This window comes from Hemitrygon akajei, chromosome 15 (genome assembly GCF_048418815.1).
Source record: "Hemitrygon akajei chromosome 15, sHemAka1.3, whole genome shotgun sequence".
NCBI classification, from domain to species: Eukaryota; Metazoa; Chordata; class Chondrichthyes; order Myliobatiformes; family Dasyatidae; genus Hemitrygon; species Hemitrygon akajei.
Genome location: NC_133138.1, coordinates 78,771,746 through 78,793,690, shown reverse-complemented (window position 1 = coordinate 78,793,690; position 21,945 = coordinate 78,771,746). Strand labels below are relative to the sequence as shown.

At 40.3% G+C, this 21,945-nt stretch overlaps 1 protein-coding gene across 2 annotated transcripts in view; it reads right to left on the bottom strand.

The window, feature by feature from the left end:
* Nucleotides 1-21,945, bottom strand: part of LOC140739492 (slit homolog 3 protein-like) — a 611,537-nt gene that overhangs the window by 114,903 nt on the left and 474,689 nt on the right. For both annotated transcript variants that reach the window (XM_073067845.1, XM_073067846.1), the window contains 3 exons: nt 19,159-19,230; nt 15,840-15,983; nt 12,041-12,204 (listed from right to left, as the gene is read on the bottom strand). In XM_073067845.1, the coding sequence (XP_072923946.1) occupies nt 12,041-12,204; nt 15,840-15,983; nt 19,159-19,230 (380 nt within the window). The remainder of the gene's footprint in view (nt 1-12,040; nt 12,205-15,839; nt 15,984-19,158; nt 19,231-21,945) is intronic.

Genomic DNA, 21,945 nt, shown 5'->3' with positions numbered 1-21,945 from the left:
CAGGCATCAAGAAATATGGGATTTATGCAGGCAACTGTGGTTATAGATTTGTAGGATGATCAGCATAGGCTTGGTGGGCCAACGTGGTTGTTTCTTTGTTGTTCTATGATAATGATTTTAATGCATTGATCCCATTAGTAGCCTGGCACAACACATTCTTACTCTAATTCTCTCACTACATGAGCATATCTACATGAAATGCAGTCGTGGGAGAGTAGCATCCATCATCAGAGATCCTCACCACCCAGGGCATGCACTTTTCTCGCTGCTGCCATCAGTAGAAGGTACAAGTGCCTCAGGACTTACACTACCAGGTTCAAGAACAGTTACTGCCCCTCAACCATCAGGCTCTTGAACAAAAGGGAACAACCACCCTCACTTGAACATCCATTGAGAGGTTCCCCCAACCAATGATCTCACCTTCAGGACTCGTTATCTTGTTATCTCACATTCTCGCTATTTATTTATATTTGCATTTGCACAGTTTGTTGCCTTCTGCACTCTGGCTGATCATTCACTGACCCTGTTCTAGTTACTATTCTATAAATTTGTTGAACATGCCCACAGGAAAATAAAAGTCAGGGTTGTATGCAGAGACATATATGTACTTTGGTAATAAAATTTACTTAGATCTTTGAATTTTGAACATGATCCCATGTAATACATTCTCTGTATAATGTTCCCCGATAGAATGCATCTCTCACTGTACCAATCCAGTATAATACGTGTTTATAATAACTTTTCCTGACATAAGATATCTCTAACTGTAGCCGCCTGGCTTTATTCATTCTTGCTACAGCATCCCACAATACAAAAATCTTTTACTGCAGTGAAATGGTCTAATGCATTCCTGTTAACACTGATTGTTGTGTATTAAAGAATGTCAGAGTATCAAGTGCACTAATTGTTTATAATTATTTCAATACAGAAATAAAGTACACATGAAATGCAGCCTTTTTCTAACAGGTTTTGGATAAAGAAAGGGGTGGCTCATTGTGCAATCTACACAAGTCAAAATTCAATAGACATGAACTATACTTTGCCTCTTAAAGCTTATACTTCCTTTGTTGTAGGTAATAATTTCCTTGAGGCAACTCATTATCAAAGAAAGAGACATTGCAATGTCACTTTTGGCATTTGTAAATGGATTCTTTTTAAGGACAGAGTACCCGCAGAACAATCTGGTCAGAAGAAACATTTGGATTTCCGGAGTGATGTCAGGGGCAGGTTAGTTTAATTAGGCAAATGTTGAAAATTACTTTGATGAAACAGCTGGGGTGATCACATGACAAATCACCATTGGAATAAATTTCAAAATAAATCACTCCACCCTGTCCATCTGTTTGTATTTGTACCAATATCTGTAGTTAAGGCTGCAGGATCTCACTTACGCAGAGCATTGATTAAATTAGATTCAACTAGTTTTAAAGTGAGCTAGTGTTTCATAAAAAAATTAGATTCAGATACAGTTAACATTTTATTCCACATTTAAGGTAGCATAGTAATAGGCAATAAATGGTTCTCCTGGGAGGGTTTTAAATAATTTCCTATTCTAGAGCCTAAGTATCATTGGAGACTCAGTCAAATAACTCTGGTTTTCTTTTATGAGCTTCAATTGCAGGGCACTGAACCTTCATCGGAAAGAGTAGAGTTCCAATTCCAAGTTTAATGTTATGTGCCGTGGAGTGCTGAATCCCATGCAAAGAGGCCCACTTGAATTCCAATTATTCATGGATTCGCAACGGGAGGCTCTAAATTCAGATTTCATCTTTGACTTGCATTTCAATTCAGCCGCTCTCAGTGGGTGATTTGCAACCAAACATGTAGGAATGGAAATAGCGGAAACGTCCCGCAATAATCAACCAAGTATTAGTCATTCCAGGGTGTGGCAGGGAGAATGGCGTCTGACAGAATACACTTTATCCTGTGTGTGTATTTTTTTTCATAAAAGGGACAGTTGTGAAGCACCCAAAAGATTTAAATTGGGCTGTAGTTGAGTAGTTGAACATAAACGCCACACAGCTCAGTTTCAGTAAATTTGTAATTCATTTTGAAGGAAAACTCTAAACTTCTCTGCATAACTAAAATCGCATCTCCCATGCATTGTTCTGCGAAATTACTTCTGCATCTCCCAAAAGTTATGAGGTCCTTCCTAAAAAGGGGTGTCAGAAATTTGACAAGCTACTCCAACTAACTGCCAATAAGTGATGAATATCATAACTTTTGTGACATGCGCCTTATGGTATCATTTAATGGTGTGGTCTATCTATCCATGTGTTATTTGTTAATATTATTCCTTTCTTTGAAATAACTGCTAGAACAACAAGGGATGCACGATGGTAGTAGAGCTGCGGTCTCACTGCCCTAGCAAGTTGTGTTCCAATTCTGACTTCTGCTGTCTGGGTGGAGTTTGCATGTTCCCTTGTGACCATGTCAGCTTCCTCTGCTTTTCTTCCACGTCCCAAAGAAGAATGAATGAATGAATAAAGTGGCCTCCATAAATAGCCTTTTGTGTGTAGGTTAGTGGCAGAATCAGGGAGTAGTTTTTTGGGAACATAGGGATGATAGCATACATGAAAAAAATAATGGAAAATGGGATTGCTCTGTGCACCATTGATACATCAAAATAGGTCCTTCTCCATTGTTTAGAAACATGATAAGTAAGGTAAGGTATTATATCTGCCACATTTAGTAGTTAAGAAGCTCCATGACAGATAGTTCCTCTTCAACATTTAGTTTTATGATGGTTGATTATCTAGTTTAATGAACAGTCACATATGCAGTCACTACACCTTCAGTGCCATGGCAGAAAATGGACTCTACTGAAATGAAGCGATCAACCTGAATAACCAAAGGTCTCCAATCGTAAACATGGCTTAGGAGGAGGAGGAGCAGGAGGGCAAGGGAATGTAAAGATAATGCGTTACCTAGTTGGCTGAAGGTGCAGTAAGCATTTGACATTTAGGCATCAGAAGCAATGAATGCCCAGGGAAGTGTAAAATTGTAAGCTATTCCAGAGTTGGGAGGACGCATCTGTGGAATGATTTAAGCATCACTAGTGTTCTCTTTATATAAGCTCAGTAAGCATATTCACTGGTGATGTGATACTGAACACCAAGGATCTCCATTCATTGCCTTCTGGGAGTGTGTCAGAGCAAGGGAGTGTAAAAAGTGCTCCCTGATATCTGCTCTCAACACAGCAAGCCCTGGAACAATGGAGTATTCTGTGCATAAATTCGAAGGGAGGACAAGCAAGGGATCTGAAAATCCTAACCACTTAGGCTCACACATGTCCTATGTCAGGGTCTGAAGGGATGTCAGCGCAGCTAAACAATGTCCACTACGAACGAATGATTTTAGGAATGGAGGCGATTTTCATTAAGAGCAAGATCACTGAATTGCAATACAAGAGAGTGCAGAAGGTGGAATCTGGAGCAGCAGACAAAAACATTGAAGAAATTCAGCCAGGTCAGGTAGCTTCTAGGGAAGGAAATGGGTAGTTGACACTTAGGGTTGAAACCCTTCATCTGGACCCATTAGGTGATGTGCCTGCAACTAATGTCAATTCAGCTCTAAAACATGGAATGGACAAACTTCCATCTGACACTAAGACCGATATTTATCTGTGTACCGCATGCTCTCTCTTTCACCTTGGTCTTATTAGCATCAGCAGCCCCATGTTTTATCTTCTCCCAAAATATTCCTAATAATTATTTCCTTATTTGAGCAATTGTTTTCTTCTTTGTCTGATATTAAAGAATTATAATTTAAAACAAGCAACAGCACCCAGAGCATGCCTTTTTCTCTCTGTTACCATTAGGTAGGAGGTACAGAAGCCAGAAGGCACACACTCAGCGATTCAGGAACAGCTTCTTCCCCTCTGCCATCCGATTCCTAAATGGACATTGAAGCTTTGGACACTACCTCACTTTTTTTAATATACAGTATTTCTATTTTTGCACATTTTAAAAAATCTATTCAATATACGTAATTGATTTACTTGTTTATTTATTATTGTATTTTATTTTATTTATTTGTTTCTGTCTCTTCTAGATTATGTATTGCATTGAACTGCTGCTGCTAAGTTAACAGATTTCACGTCACATGCTGGTGATAATAAACCTGATTCTGATAAGCTTTTCAAGCCAAGTTTGACACATGGAGCCTTCTGATTATATCGCCAATGTGAAGCTTTGCATTTCATGTCCAGAGGAGCCTGTCCTTTCTAAGTCCAGATGATTTTAAGGGTATGTCTGAAAACCTATTGTCCTGAGCGTACACTATGCTACTCGTGCTGTAAAGTATAACACAGGACAATAGAGGATTGGTTGGTTTTCATGTGCCTTCTCTATGTAGTCATAGTATTTGTGAATCAGATGGTTATCTGGGAAAAGAAAATTTAAAAATTTGTCTGCATTGCAACAATTTACCAAGAGAAGCTGCAATCTGTCCATCAAGGGAGTAGATTTGCTATATACCCACTGACACGCGTCCTTACAACATAGCGTAAACCAGAGAATATGCAAGTGATCAACACGACTTTTATTTCCTCCTCAGCTTCCATTCTCCACTCTTAAGTCACAATTTACAATGGTGTAGTTTCAATATATCTTGCTACTTATCCAGTGACTGTAGCCACCACTCTTACATTTGGTCATTACCCAAATATTAAAACTAAATGTGAATTATATGGATGTGTTGTGATAAAGAGGCTGGTTTTGAGCAGTACAAACTGCAATGGCAATGAAAAATACTGACATCAGGCAAATACAAGAGGGTAAATATAAATAAAAACACAAAATGCTGGCAGAACTCAGCAGGCCAGACAGCATCTATGGGAGGAGGTAGTGTTGACGTTTCAGGCCGAAACCCTTCATCAGGAGTGAAGTAACATGGGATGGTTGAGGGGGGATAAGAAGTGGGGGGAGGGATGAAGTAGAATGCTGGGAAGGGATAGGCTGAAGGGAAATGGGCTAGGGGGAAGGTGGAGAATTATGGGAAATAAAAGAGAAAGAAAGGTTGGGCTGGGGGGATAATACTGGGTGTGGGTTAGCGTGTGGTCCAAAAGTTTCAGGGCCGAAGAAATAGTAGGTTGGGAGCAGAGAGAGAGAGGCTCTTGCTGAACTCCCGTCGGAGAGAAGTTCTGAACTTCACTATCAAACTGAATGTAATGGGGCACACTGTCTTATTTTCCATGAAAACATTTATTACAATTCAAATTAGATCCCAGTACTCTCTCACTGAAAGAAAGGAGCTTCTATTACCACATCTGCACTGAAACACAATCTTACATTCAAAATATTTGGAATAGTAATGCAACCCGATAAAAAATTAATGTTTTTGCCCCAAATGGGATGTTTCGGAAATAATACCAATCTATCCATCCAGTCTGTGCTTTGGAAATTTGAATGCAGAGAAGTCAGTGTGAAGTCTAACCACAGGATTCACACTAATATCCAATTGTCCAACCCTCCCATATCAAGAAATAAGTTAGAAGTCATTGATCTGGCGCACATAAACTGTTACTATTCTGTCTTATTGCATTTTTTTGGAGAAATGCATGCCATTTTTATCAAACAAAATTCTGCCATGTCTGAATTGACTTTGCTGCATTTTGTTGGAGGCTCGTTTTATATTATTTCTGTGAATAAACTGCTTGCTTTGATATTGCTTCCTTCGATCAAACATTTGTTGATAAATGGCGTAGCAAAGATAGTGCTCAAATTGTGCCTTCCAGACTGATCTGTATTTCAGCCGTGAACATTTGATCATCTGTGTTAAAGTCTACTGCATGGAGCAGTCTGTATTATTTGTAAAGAGCTTTGCAGGTAATTTATCTGTCCGTTCTGAAATTAATTCTGTGGATGTATTACAGTGATGCAAAAAAACAGCCATCCAACAACACACTTAATACACAGACTCACCTGACCTTCAGTGACTCACGAAGTTAAGTAGAAACCTTTTTTTTAAAAAAAGCTATTATTAAACTCACAAATATTCAATTTTTTTTTGGGAATCCACCCCAGGCTTTTTATAAAACTAAACTCATTAATAGCTGAACAATGATTGTAGAAAACAAGAAGATTATGTCAGAACAGCTCTCTGCTTTGTAATGAGATGAGCACCTTAAAGGAAACGAACCGTACATCTGTCTTGTTTGCAATTATTTTTAAAATGTGATAAATTAACACTTCATATCATCAGAGGGGATGTGATCCCCTTCATTTCTTCAGAGGTACAACTGAGTCAGAAGTGGTAGTTGCCTTTTTGATAAGGCACATCATAACACACATCATAACAGCAGTGCTGACACATGATAGTCCAGCAGGATCATCCAGCAAGGCTACTTGGCTAGTATTTAGAAACAAGAAAGGGATGGCCATTCTAACAGGGCTGTGTTACAGAACTCACAACAGTCAGCGGGAACTTGAAGAGCAGGTGTGTAGAGCAACTTCTCATAATTGTCTGAACAATATGGTCGTATTAGTGAGTGAACTTAATGTGGGTTGGGTAGCATCTGTGGAGAGGAATAAACAGTCATCATTTTGGACTGAGACCTTTCATCAGGATTTGGACTAGATTAGATTATCTTTATTTGTCACATGTATCGTCTATCTCAAGCCCCCCCCTGGCATCATCCATAGCAGATAACATTGTTAGAAGGGGCCACAATAATAGTCCTTGTAGAGACACAGTGCACTGGCCACATCAAGAACACCCTATATTGTTTGTGTGGCACTTAGAGTCATACACTCATAGGACACCACAACACAGAAACAGGTTCTTCAGCTTATTTAGTCTATTCTAAACTATTACAATAATAGTTCTAATCCTATCATCTCACAACTGGACATAAGCCTCCATAGCCACCACCTCCCCCACCATCTACTTATCCAAACTTCTCTTCAGTGTTGAAATCGAACCCGCATCCACCACTTCCTCAATCACTTCCACTGGCAGCTTGCTCTACACTGTTACTGCCCTCTGAGTGAAGACGTTCCCTCTCATTAAACATTTCACCTTTCACCCTTAGCCCATGATCACTAGTTCTAACATGAACACTTACAGTACATGATTTCTAAATGGGTGATCTCACAACCAAAGTTTGGTTTTGCCACACTTGGTGTATGAGGTCTCACAGAAGGAAGTGGGTCAGGGAAGGGAGATCCCACAAGGAAGAAGGGGAATAGGGAAGAGCAATCCTACAGGGAAGGGTGATAGGTAGGAGAGATTCCAGAGGAAGGGGATAGGGAAGGGAAGTCACACATGTGCAGTTCTGGTCACCCCATTATAGGTAGGATGCAGAGGCTTTGGTACATCAGAGAGATGAGGCCTGTACTGTGTGGAATGTATTGAATGTGTACAGGAAAATTTCAGAGACAATATCAAGAGATTCTATTCAGCAGGTACAATTGAGATACTGAGGTTTAGGATATGGTCAGTGATGAGAGAATATCCTGAAGACCATAAAAGATTAAGAACATTCTTAAGTGGAAGATCAGGGGAGCAAAGAGAAGGTTTGAGATGGACATGGCAAGTGAGGTTAAAGAAAATACCAAGACGCTCTTTAAGAGTAAAAAGATGGCTTGGGAGAGAGTAGGTCCCCTTAGAGATCATCAGGGTTGCCTCTGTCACAAGCCATGGATATAAAGTGCGATTTTTAACAAAGCTGTTTCCATAGTTTTTACTGAGGTCCCATACCACAAGGTTCAGGAACAGAGATTACCATCAGACTCCTGAACCAGCGTGGACACCTTCACACACCACAACACTGAATCGATCAATGAAAACAACCTCAGTTTCAAAGATCTACAGCTCAAGTTCTCAGTATTTAGTTTTTTTGTATTTGCACAGTTTGTCTTCTTTTATACACTGGTTGCTGGTCCATCTTTGTGTCATTTTTCACTAATTCTATTGTGCTTCCTTGTTGCTTTGAACTTCAAGAGAAATTATGGCTGCTCAAGAGGAGAAATAATGGTTTTCATGTTACCAAGGAGGATATATTAGCAACTTTACAGTGCATTAAGGGGAATAAATCACCTCAGCCAGACTGGGTGCCTCGTTGGACTTGATGAGAGCTAGAGAAGAAGTACAGAGTTCTTAGGGAAATATTTGTTTTAATGTTAGTCACTAGTGTAGTTACTGAAGACTAGAAGGTGGATAATGTTGTTCCATTGTTTAAAAAGGGCAGCAAGGACAAGCCAGGGAACTATTGTTGGGGTTGGGGGGGGGGGGGATGTTACTGAAGGGAATTATGTGAGACAGGGCCTATTACCATTCGGATAGACAGAATCTGATTCGAAGAAGTCAGCATGCCTTTGTGCGTGGAAAGTCATGCTTCACAAATCTTTTTGAGTTTTTTGAAGAGGTAACCAAAAAGGTAGAGTTTGGCAGTAGTCATTGTCCATTTGGACTTCCGAGAAAGTCACACAACGTAGGCTGATGGTGAAGTTAGGTTCCATAGAACCCATAGAGAGCTAATTAGAAAGACTCAAAAATTGGTTTAAAAGTAGGAAGCAGAGTGTAGCTGTTTCTCAAAATGGAGTCTGGTAAATAGTGCTTTGCCACATGGATCCTCGTTATTCATTATTAATATAAACAACTTGGATGAGAATGCACAAAGTTTGTGGACAGCACAAAGTGAGAGGGTGTTGTTGATAGCGAAGAACATTATCAAACATTACACGGGACCTTTATCAGTTAGAGAAGTCAGCCAGGGAGTGGAAATGAGTTTCAATAAAGTTAATTGTGAGGTGATAATTTTGGAAAGTCAAACAAATGGAGGACTTGTGTGATGAATTGTAGGGCAGCAGGGAGTGTAATGGAACAGATGAGCTGGGAGTACAAGTGCATAGTTCATTGAAAGTATGTCACAGTTGGACAGGGTGATGAAAAAGGCACTTAGCAAGCCGGCTTTCTTCAGTCATGGCATTGATTATAGTAGTGGCAACATTATGTTGTAGTTGCATAAGTGGTTGGTGAGGCTGCAGTTGGAGTACCCTCTACAGTTTTAGGCACCCCATTATAGGAAAGATATGGTTAAACTGGAAAAAGTACACAAAAGATTTATGAGGACGTTGCTAGGACTGGAGAGCCAGGGTTATAGAGAGCAGCTGGACAGTATATTTTTTTATTTCTTGGGACTTAGTAGATTGAGGATCTACTTTATAGAGGTGTTGAAAATGATCAGAGAGCAAGATAAGGTGGATGGTATCAGATTTTACCCAGGGTAGGGGAGTCCAAAACTAGAGTCATAGATTTATGGTGAGAGGAAAAAAAATTTAAAGGGATCTGAGGGGCAAATTTTCACAAAGAGGGTGGAATGAACTCTCATTGGAAGTTGTTGAGGCAGGTACAATGGTATGATTGGATAGGTACAGGGAAGGGCAGGGCTTAGAGAGGTGTAGGCTGCATGTGGGAAAATGGGACTATCTGGGACGACACCTTACTTATTTGAGCCAAGTGCTTTGCATCTGCGCAGTATTCCTCCTTATAGAATTGTTAAAAATCTAATCAGAATGATCTGTTTCTCCATGTTTGATGGAAAAAACATATCCTGACTGATGTATTAATATCACTAGTTTACACTTGGAAAGTATAGCTAGCTGAATCTTAGTAGCTTTCCCAGCAAGGGAGCAGGCAATCACTCCATGCATAGATATACATCACGTGAGGAAAATCTGTCAGGCAGTTGCTGTGCAGTTGAAGCTTTTAGTTGTCATTAGTGCATAATTGGGTAAACTCCTATTGTGCCAGCTGCTGCCTTTGGTTTAGATTGAACTTCAAAGCAAAACTGAAGTATAATTTGCACCCGAACTCAAGGTTTCCTCAGCTGCCTTTGTCAACAGTACAACAGTAACCACAATTCAATTATACTTAATTGGTTGCAAAGTGATTTATAACATTAAAGTGTGGAAGGCTCCTTTTGAAAGGCAGCCACTCATTTATTTGCCTGCAGAAAACAAAATGGGGTACAGACAATACTCCAGTGATGTATTGCTTTATTGGTTGAACTCTTTATGCAGACAGATCCTAACTATGGGTGTTATTTTTGATCTAACAAAGCTTCAAAAACTGCCGTTGGCCAGAAACACTGTCACTGACTGAGCTGTTGGGTATTTCCAGAATTTCCTGTTTTAATATAAAGAAGATTTTGTAGAAGATTCTCACAAATTCAGGGACAATAGCTTAGTAATTATTTTGCCAGGTGAAATGGTTATGATAATTTGTCATGATAAATACTTTTATTGAGAAACCTATTACTAAAAGCAATTTGGTTTAGTTTGAATCTTTTGCAATGTTTACTAGATTACTTCTGGGACCCCTGCGTACCTGCACCATGGTACCTGGGGAAGTTCAGTGCTATCTGATGGCACACAATACATGTCACTTCTTCAAAATTCATTTATCCCTCTGTGGCCCATGCAGACGTAAGTTTTCACATGAATACAAGTCATTGATGCAGATGAATACTGAGCTACCTGCCTGAACAGACCTATCCATGCTTGGAACCAGACGTAGCTAAATCCTCTTTAAGTTCTGCATTTATTTCTTGCGACTAGTGTTACGTCTCTGCTCCCCTCCCCTCCTTTTTGAGAATCGCAAGATTGTTATTAAGTCAGGTCAGGAGACCCAGGAAATGAGAGAGAGACGTTTAAAATGTCCTGGCCCCAGCGATACAAAGTCACGAAACAGGTCATTGTCTTTTGGAGACGGAATTGTGTATTGAATACTGTACGATTCATCGAAGCCCCCAGGCAATGAACCGAGGGGGAGGTTGGTGGAGGGATTGCATCATCCCAACAAGATTGACATCTGAGACCCTGTGAGTCAGGATAAAAGAGGGTCTGGGGAACACCCCCTTCAGACGCACCAGAAGAAACGCTAGAACTCCTGTAACAGCGTAATAGTGAAAGCCGGTGGAAAAGCCCACGTGCGTCCTTTTCCATTTGCCTCGGAATTGGTGGGCCTTTACCACGGAAGCACGACTTTAGCTAACAACAAAGGGGAAATCAGCCCCCAACAACTCTCGAAGGATTGACATCATAAAAGGAATGGGCAAGTTAAACCTCCGTCTTTCTCTCCAACCAAAAGCTGCAGCCTGAATGAACTAAAGTGACTTTTATATTTCCATCGGACAATACATTATCCCCTAGACAACGATAGAGCTATTTCTTATTGATTATTATTATTCCCGCACTTTTAGACTTAGTATTGACGACGTATATTATATGTATGTTTGCATTGATATTATTTTTGTGTATTTTTATCAATAAATACCGTTAAAAACTAGTACCATCAGACGTCAACGGACCTCTCTATCTTTGCTGGTAACTGACCCAGTTACGAGGTTCATAACACTAGTCTCCTTCAGGATCCCTATCGCTATTCTCAAAAAACAATGATTATCTCCTCTCTCTACCACATGATTCCAATATCAAATGTGCTGACAACCCCTCCCCCCATCACCCACCAAAACCCCACTTTGCCCACACCTGACATTTGAGATCTAAATGCCTTGGATCTGACACTGTCAGACATCTCTGTACCATGACCTCATGAGCTCCTCTGCTTACTGTGTGCTCAATGTAAGAAAGAAGAAATGCCATTTTAAATTCTATTTATTAGAATAAAGCCATTAGCCTTCATTATAGTCCACTGTCCTTCCCGTCATTCTTCCTTTAATTTAATAATCTTCCCTGAATTTAATTTGTAAAGATAGTTCTGCTTCCTAATTACTCTTATACCAGACAAATTTGATTTGGCTATCTCAGTAATTCTATTTTTTAAATAAATATGTATTTCAACACACAATAACAACTCTCAATGAAAACAAAGCACAATCTGAAAAGATCATTGGAACTTACCTTGCTGTGCGTTCCGCTTTTCCCTGTCTCTAACCGCGGCAGGCTAGTGTGGCCGACATACCTGCTTCCCATTCTGACTTCCATCTCTTGGTGCCAATTTGAAATGTGAAGGGCAAGCCCCCATTTATGCACCTGATTTGGACGTGCAGTTAACTTCTTGAACTGGGGTTTACCTGAGCAGCGGAACTTCTTCCCCTTGATCTGGTTGATGCGCTTGTTTGTCAGGCGACGTGGGCTGCTGCAGCGGGCACCACTGGTTTCAATCGGGTTGTTGTGCAGGTATTCGCTCAGCCACCTCAGGTGGCAATCACAGACAAACGGGTTCTGAGCCAAGTGGCTGCAATTGAATAGACCAAAGGAAAAATATTTTTTCTCTCAATTATTGCTCAATCATAAGCTCAGCCTACTGTTTTACAAAAATGTTGCATTTCCATCTGAAAGCCATTTCCAGATGTTTCTTATAGAGTTACTTGGGATGGAAACAGGTCTGTTGACCCATTGAGTCTACCCCACCATTAAGCACACACTTACACTGTTTTTTAATATATAAATTCTCACCATGTTCCTGTTGATTCCCCCTAGATTTTACCACTCACCCTACACACTCGAGGCATTTTTCAGTGGCTAGTTAACTCCGTAACCCACAGATCTTTGGGATGTGAGAGATTACAACAGCACTGAGAGGAAACCCAAATGGTCACAGGGTGAATGTACAAGTTGCACACAGCCAGCAGTGGAGGTCAGGGTCTACTAGTTCCACTGGAGGAATGCAGATACTGAGATAAAATTAAACAGAAAAATGCTGAAAACACTCAGCAGGTCAATCAGTGTCTGTGAAAGAGAAACAGCATTAAATTTTTCAGGTCTGTGATCCATTGACACCTCCACCAGCTGTGCCACCACTTCTCACTGTTCTTCCAATATTTTTACGTCATTTTCTAATAATACAAGGGAAGTCAATTAAAATCTGTAGAAATGCAATCAATAATATGGGCACCATGTAGGTAGTCACTAATTCCCAGAGTGGCAAATTAACCACTATTGAGATGGAGTCAATTTTTAACACACGTTTGTTAATCTTGACAGTGTGAAACAGCTAGACCAGTATCCGTGGAATCAAAACCTGCTGAATTGGCAGGTGTTGTTAATAGTAATTCTAATTTCTTAAGAAGATCATTTTTATACTCTTAAAAGCATTTAAACTTTTATGTGTGTGAAATATGGCACAGATAATATCTAGAATGAAGGAAAACATAAAGGTTAAATGGATGAAAATAAGACTTCAGAACAGGAGTTCCCAACCTGGGTACCATGGACTCCTTCCTTAATGGCATTGGCCCATGGCATAAAAACGGTCAAGAACCCCTGCTCTAGAATGATCAGGTGCATGGATTAAATTGACCAGTAAATAATCTAAATAAAAGCTCATTGGAAACATAGGAGACTAACTTTGAAGGGTCATCTTGGCCAGTATGGACTAGATGGGCCAAAGGGCCATTTCCCTTACTGTATGACTCTATGACAATGACTATGACATGTTGATCCTTTAGGCTATGCACACTGACTTTTAACAGTTCATCTGACCTTTGAATGAAAAAGAGAGTTAGATTTATATAACACTGTCCATGAGCTGTCCACCATGTCTCAAAATATCTTGTTGTCAATGAAGTACATTACGAAGTGTCAAATGTAGGAACGGCCCTGTTCAGTCTGGTTGGAGTCATTGCCAGGTGAAGAAAGCAAATGAAGATTCTGAAAGGGCCAGAACTGGACAGGCACAATATTGGAGCCTTCCAATGGTAACACGAGGAAAAGATGGACTATGTTACAGTGACTTCATCACACTGAGAAATGAACGTGGTACATAACCCAGGTATCCACAGGAACATCAGTGACCCGAGGTAAAGGCAATGCCTGATGAGACTGTGTCCACTCCTCAGAAATGCTGCAGATTGGCTGAGATTGGGAGATTTTAGCTCAGCCGGATTATGAAGAAACACAGAATCAGATTAAGCTCCAAATTCCAACCAGCCATGAGATAACAGAAAGGGCAGGACAGGACCAACTCAAGTTCCTATGTTCGATGACATTGGCAGACAGATAATACTGTGAACCGGGGAGAGGGAAGCAGGCATGAAGATGGTGCTGTAATTGGAGATTGTTATGAGGGACTAACTAAGCCTTACAAGACAAAATAATAGGTAACTGAGAGAATCTCTCTGATGTGTAACATACAGACACATAATGACTTTATCCGGTTTGACATTAACACTCCATTTGTCCTCAGTCAGATTCCGTATGCTTTAAATCAATAACATAACCATGACATTTTGTCAAGATTTCTCAAGTTCCTGCTTCCATACTTCAACAGAAGCTCACAGTCTTTGGTGTTTCAACAGCATCTGGTTTAGTACTACCCAGTGAATTTCAATGACATTAAACCTCGGCTAAAAATGACTCCAGCCACTCTGTCTTTATTTTCCTCACACCCTCTATCCGGAGTGTGTACTAGTCAACCATTTATTGGCTTGGTGATAGGAAGCAGATGGTGATGGTCATGTGCATTTTTTACAATTAAAATACTATAACCAGTAGTGTAGTCCGGGGACAGGTGGTGGTTCACCTACTGCTGTTATATGTCAATAATCTGAATGCAAATGTAAGAGATGTGTAAGTCCACAGATGATGCAAAAGTGGGTGGTGTTGATGATGGGGAGGGTAGTCTTAGGCCCCAGGACAATACTGGTGAATTGATAAGGCGGGCGGAAATTTTTATTAATTTATCGAGTTACAGTACAGAGTAGACCCTTACGGCCCTTTGTGACACACTGCTCAGCAACCCCCCGATTTAATCCTAGCCTAGTCAGGGGATGATTTACAATGACCAATTAATGTACCAGCTGGTGGGTCCTTGGACTCTTGGAGGAAGCACATGGGGTAACGGGGAGAATGAACAAGCAGGAGCTGGCATTGGACCCGGCTCACAGGTACTGTAGAGCACAGTGCTAAGCACTACACTACCGTGCAGATGGAATTTAACCCTGAGGGTGGTGCGTGGCAATGTGTGGAAAATGGTTTTCTCATCACATTTATCAAGATGAATACATGAAAAGTCATGGCACACAAGGCTACGGAAAAAATGGGAAGAAGTGGGATTGGTATAAGTTGTTATTTGTTTGCAGGCAGGGATATCATGGCCAAAATGTCTATTTCTCTCCTAAATATTTTATGACTAGCCAATCAAATTGGAGCAGTACTTTTAGAGGTAGGGGTGGGAGGGATGAATATTTCATTAATAGCCTCCATGGCTGACTTACATAACTCCCTAAAATGTATTTTCAATATCTGATCTTTTCCCTGATTACATCAATATCCAACAGTGCTAAAAATGATAAACTTTTGTTCAGCTTTCATTAATCAAGGCTGCCACGTTCGGGGAACCAGGACACTGATGCAGAGGTCAGCCATGAGATAACTGAAGAGTAGGATGAGCCCGACAGTCAGATAGTCATTTCAGTTTTGTCGGGATCTCAGGGGCCTAATGATCCCACGAACCCCGGAGACCGGAAGCAGGAATGTTGATGGTGATGCGACGAAAGATTGTTACTAACATCTTACAGAATCAAACAGCATAGAAACAGATAGTGTACGTCAGACTACTAAACCTAGACTGACCATCATGATGTCACTTACACTAACTCTGCAAAGATCCCGTTATACTCTCCCCACACATCAACAGCTCCCAGGTTCTATCACTGGCCTACATACTGCGGGCAATTTACCCACCATGGCTCCATTATAATCACATCAATTTCTCGTTTCCAAAATCTTAACTGTTCCATGTTTAATTTAATACATTCAGCCTCTGGCTATTGTTATAACAACTCTGGAGCCGTCAGTCCCATCTGTATCAAGCAGTCTCTTGTGCTCAAAAATTGCTTCTGTATCACCCCTCCAAAACAGAATACGTACAGCGTCTGAATGGATCGAAGAGGTGTAAACAGCCCTTTCGCAATCGTCTGCAGCTTGTTGTCATACAGTGAAAGGAGATTGAGGTTTTGCAAGTCCTGGAAGGTATTCACTCTCAAGCAGTTAATCTTGTTGGCATTTAGAAGTCTGTGGAGTTGAAGTACAAATGATCAGAACTTGATCCTATTCAATTTGTTATCGTGCTACCTGTATTTGGAAAGACATCATCACATTTCCACTTCTGTTACAGCTCCACCACACTACTGTACCATTATCAGTGCAATTATGTATACAAAGGTTAATTAGTTTGAGTACTGGATCTGAACTGTGCAATTAACTGTATAAATACTATACCAAAGAAAATGAATCTCATAGTTGTATATGTACTTTGATAATAAAATTTCCTTTGAACTTTACCAATCTTTCACAAGTCTCCACAGATGTACCTTGGAGAGCATTCTGACAGGCTGCATCACCATCTGGTATAGGGGGGAGGGGGAGGAGTGGGTTGCTACTGCACAGGATTGAAATAAGCTGCAGAGAGTTGTGAACTTATCATGGGCACTAGCCTCTGTAGTATCCAGGGCATCTTCAAGGAGTGATGCCTCAGAAAGGCAGCAACCATCATTAAGGACCCCCCATCACCCAGGTCGTGCCATGCTTCGCTGTTACCATCAGGGAGGACGTACAGGAGCCTGAAGGCACACACTCAGAGTCAGGAACAGCTTCTTCCCCTCTGCCATCTGTTTTCTGAATGGACACAATTCATGAGCACTATCTCACTACTTTTTTATTTATATTTTTGCACTACTTATTTAATTTAACTATTTAATATACTGTATATACTTACTGTAATTCATGTCTTTCTCTATTATTATGTATTGCATTTCACAGCTACCACAAAGGCAACAAATTACACAACATATTCCAATGATATTAAGCCTGAATTTGTTTCTGATTCTTGCATCTGTACTCTAAGCAATAATATAAATGTTATAAGCTGCCCTGAATTTTTATATTTAAATCAGTCATAGCAAATAGCCTTTTAGCAGATCAGCAAACAATTCATGAATAGAGTTCAATGCCTTTCTACAATCATTTCTGTTTTCCTTTGCAGGATGTAAACTAAGGTTTTATTGACTGATGTTGGAATGCATCCAATTATTACTCCATCTGGACTTTAAGACAATTTCTCAGTCTTAAATTTTTCCAACCCATTTCACGTTATCACAGTTCATTTGTAGTTTGCAGAATAAAGTATTACATTTTTTGAGAAGCTATTTTATTCTAACCCAAGATTTCACTGGTGGACAAGATGTTATTTGAGTCACTCAGATGAATTCTTTGATCGTGAACTTCAATGATATTTCTGGAAAAAATATCTGTTGCTCTCACAAAATTCAATAGCAGATGGCAATCATTTTGGCAAATGTGTAGATTCTGCTTTCATTTTGACTCGTTCATGTTGTGGTGCTCCTACACAGTCATAAAAAAGATGAAGGACTTTCTATTTCATGCAACATACAAGTCAAACCTTCCATATGCAGAGTCACCCCGGTCAATCTAAGATACCAGGAGGTCGTCTTTTGTGGAAACCATGTGCTCTGCACTTCACTATCCAGCTGTTGCATCTGAATTTGTCAAGCAGCAGGAATATTTAAAATATACTACCTTGCTGGGTAATAAAATTTGCTAGTGGTTGCTAAGTGATTCTCGTTTCTGCAGATCTCGTCTGTGTGAAAATTCAGTAGCATAGCTACAGTGACTCAGGATGCTGTCAGTGTGGACGTTGCAACTCCTGCATGCTCCTACATCCTCAAAAACCTGAAGGCTGGCAGGTCAGATAGCTACTGTAGATTACCCCGAGTACGTAGGCAAGGATTAGAATCTGGGAAGAGGAGGGGTGGCACTTGATGGGAATGAGGAAAGACTCATGGGGAAAGACAATGCAGTATGGAAAACTTCCACACTTTCTTTACATAGATTAAAAATAACATTTTGAGAAGCATTTCATTTTGGAGATATCCTTTTTTTATAATTTAGACTGCCATTTGAAAGTGTCAAACTCGAAATTCCTTTTTAATTGTGGTTTTCAATTTTCACACGTTAGGACCATGCTGTTGCCTGCTCCAGAAAGGTGTCAGAGTGGGTGTGTGAAGGCAGTACTGCAGTCTAACGAGTGATTGTCTTGGACGCTTTTCTTGTGATCGCAAGACCCCGTTGGATGTCAGTGATGTGAAATGCTGCAAGTCTGGTTTCTTGGTGGGACGGACGGAGAGGGAGTTGTGTGGTTTCAGTTCTGGCACGGACTAGGCCTCGTGCCGCAGTGTCACCTGTTTGCAGCCACCAGGAGAGAAGCGATGGAGTCAATGCTGGAACGCGGTGTGGCATTGGTGCTGCCTTCCAGTGCTCACTCACAAACTGATTTGCAGAACGCTGCAGGCTTCACTTCCCGATAACATTCATTGGACTGTATTATATTTTTTGTGTGACTGTTTTTTTACCGTTATCTCATATGCGCTCTATGTGCCTTGTGCTGTGTATGACTGTTGGTGCTGTGTTTTGCACCTTGGCCCTGGAGTAGCGTTGTTTTGTTTGACTTTATTCATAAGTATTCATGTATGGTTGAATGGCAATTTAACTTGAGCTTGAACTTGATAACAATAATCTGTATTTATTATAATTCATTTGGTCATCAGGTTCATAGACGCTTCTAGCAGAACAATCCCATTAGCCACATTACTTTTCAATTTCTCTGTAGCCCTGCAACACATTGTCTCTCATCAGCTCACTTCTCTTCTGAGACTTACCCACACCAGGGGCAATTTACAATTGTCAATAAACTAACCAGACTTTCGTTGGGAATGTGGAAGGAAGCTGGAATAACTGATACAGTCAAAGGAAGAATGTACAAACTCTGCAGAGACAGCTCCTAAGGTCAGGACTGAATCTGGGTCGTTGTAGCAGAGATGTAGCCAAATTAAATAATGTGTTGTTATCTGGTAATGTGGCTTATTTACTCCGCATTTTCTTGCTTAGACTGATTAAAAATGCACTTTGCTTCTTTGCCATTTAAGGCTGTAACAAACTAACTTGTTTTTTTCTTCATTTAGGTCTCAGCTGGATTGAAAAGATGGAAGCTGCAGCAAAGATGGCTAACAAGCAGACACAATTGAGCTAGATTTATTTGCATTGGATTTCACCGTGCCTGATTTATTGAATCATTTTGAACAGGCAGCCACTTACAGTAGCCCTAACATTACACAGAGTGCTACAGGTCTGTTTAATTTTACGAATGAAACCGAAATGGAATGGCACTTACAACAGCTGGATCGATATCAGTCCATCGAAGAGGCCCTTGGGGAGTTCAGTAATCTTGTTTCCATAGAGGACACTAAAAACCACAAGAAAGAAAACATATTTTAGCGTCATAGAGAACTCCCTTCAAAAGTAAACTGATTTATTCCAGATTAGTCATGAAAGTTATGGATGGCAGATCTTCAATAGTAAACTTCACTTTTATAACCTGAACTTACATTTATATAATAATTTTAACATAGAAATGTATCCCAAGTAATACCGGGAAAAACAGGAGTTAAGTTAAGCAAGAAAACGAAAGGAGTTTAGGCTACTTGTAAGGATGTTGTTAAAAGGAATTTGATAGATAGATAGATAGATAGATACTTTATTCATCCCCATGGGGAAATTCAACTTTTTTCCAATGTCCCATACACTTGCTGTAGCAAAACTAAATTACATACAATACTTAACTCAGTAAAAAAAAAAATATGATATGCATCTAAATCACCGTCTCAAAAAGCATTAATAGCTTTAAAAAGTTCTTAAGTCCTGGAGGTAGAATTGTAAAGCCTAATGGCATTGGGGAGTATTGACCTCTTCATCCTGTCTGAGGAGCATTGCATCGATAGTAACCTGTCACTGAAACTGCTTCTCTGTCTCTGGATGGTGCTATGTAGAGGATGTTCAGAGTTATCCATAATTGACCGTAGCCTACTCAGCGCCCTTCGTTCAGCTACCGATGTTAAACTCTCCAGTCCTTTGCCCACGACAGAGCCCGCCTTCCTTACCAGCTTATCAAGACGTGAGGCGTCCCTCTTCTTAATGCTTCCTCCCCAACACGCCACCACAAAGAAGAGGGCGCTCTCCACAACTGACCTATAGAACATCTTCAGCATCTCACTACAGACATTGAATGACGCCAGCCTTCTTAGGAAGTACATTCGACTCTGTGCCTTCCTGCACAAGGCATCTGTGTTGGCAGTCCAGTCAAGCTTCTCGTCTAACTGTACTCCCAGATACTTGTAGGTCTTAACCTGCTCCACACGTTCTCCATTAATGATCACTGGCTCCATATGGGGCCTAGATCTCCTAAAGTCCACCACCATCTCCTTGGTCTTGGTGATATTGAGACGCAGGTAGTTTGAGTTGCACCATATCACAAAGTCCTGTATCAGTTTCCTATACTCCTCCTCCTGTCCATTCCTGACACACCCCACTATGGCCGTGTCATCAGCGAACTTCTGCGAATTCAGTGAATTTGGGTGATGTCGAAAGCAATGACCTTAGCACAATTCAGTAAAATGTTACAGCGCTTATTTGAGAATTTAAATCAAGGATAGATCCACTTTCTCATCTGGATCACAAAGATCCCATAATGCTATTTTGAGGAAGAGCAGGCATTCCCATTGTCAAAGCAATATTTATACTTCAAAAGAGACTAATGAAAGCAGATTAACTAATTATTATTATGACATTGCTCTTTATGGAACTATTGTTGTGGTCAGACTGTCTATCATGTTTCTGGATTACAACAACTATTATACTCTGTAGATATTTCATTGGTCTAAAAACTGTTTGAAACAAATACCTTTATGCGTATGAAAAACTTTACTGCAAAGGTCTGCTTGAGTAGGAAGGAATTTTGGACAGGTGAGGTGAAGCATGTGGATTCAGAGCTAGTTTATAAAAGGCGGGAAGCAGCTAAGAAATGACATTGGAAACTCTGCAGAGACTGGAACAGACTGCTGGGGGAACTAAATGGGTCAAGCAGCCTGTCTCTCGAGTAAACTAAAGGCTAATGGTGTGGAAAAATGCAAGACATTAGAGGGAACGTGTAACAGAGAAATATTGGTTTCTGATGCAGGCTCGGTGAATTATTGAGTCTTTTCCATTCCTGTAATTTTCCTTGTTGTGTTAGGTGACTGCAGATCATCAGTGTGTGCAAATATCTCACACTAAAGGATTAATGACCAATCCAGCGGGTTATCCTTGCACTTTAACTAAACACCACTGGCACCATTATCTCTGTCAGCTTCCATTTTTCTTTGGTAGTTAGTGTGCTTGTTTAGTATGCTGCAGGCAGACCGCATTCGGGTTTGTTGCAGTAGTATTGGCCGTGGACTTTGATATTCACTATTTTAAAGATCGAGTCACCTGATCAACTGCTCCCTGGCCTGCAGCAATATTTTATAGAAGGGATGTAGTCAGTGAAGGGCCTTGAGTGAACCACACACACCTTATTTGAGTTGAGTCTGCAAATTCAGCAACAAATTTTGAGATTTTAAAAACCCACTGAGCACACGGGCAATGTAGACATGAAGTTATTTTGAATGACAATGACTATAGAAAATATATAGGATCAGGTGTAGGCCATTTGACCGATCAAACCTGCTTTGCTATTCGATACAACCATGCCCAATCCAGTTTAACAAATATTCCTGCTATATCCCCATATTCCTTGATGCTTTTTGCACCACTCCTTTGGTGAGGTGATTATTTGTGAAATTTGGGATAAACTTAACTCGAGCATGAGGAAAGATGAAAGGTAGCACTCGTAAGAACGAAGTTGAACGCCGAGTCAGTTCTGTTAGCTATTGAAGTAGCAAACAACACAAAACATCAGGACAAGAATGGCGATGCTACAACAAAGCATGAGAACCCTTCAAATTATACACTGTCAGAACAGAAATGTATTTCCAGGTAAACAGTATTATTGAAATAATGAGTGAGGACAAAGATTAGAACAAGGCTAATACACAAATATTTAAAGGCCATCTGTTTGGTAGAAATAGAGCCAGGTACTTCTGCT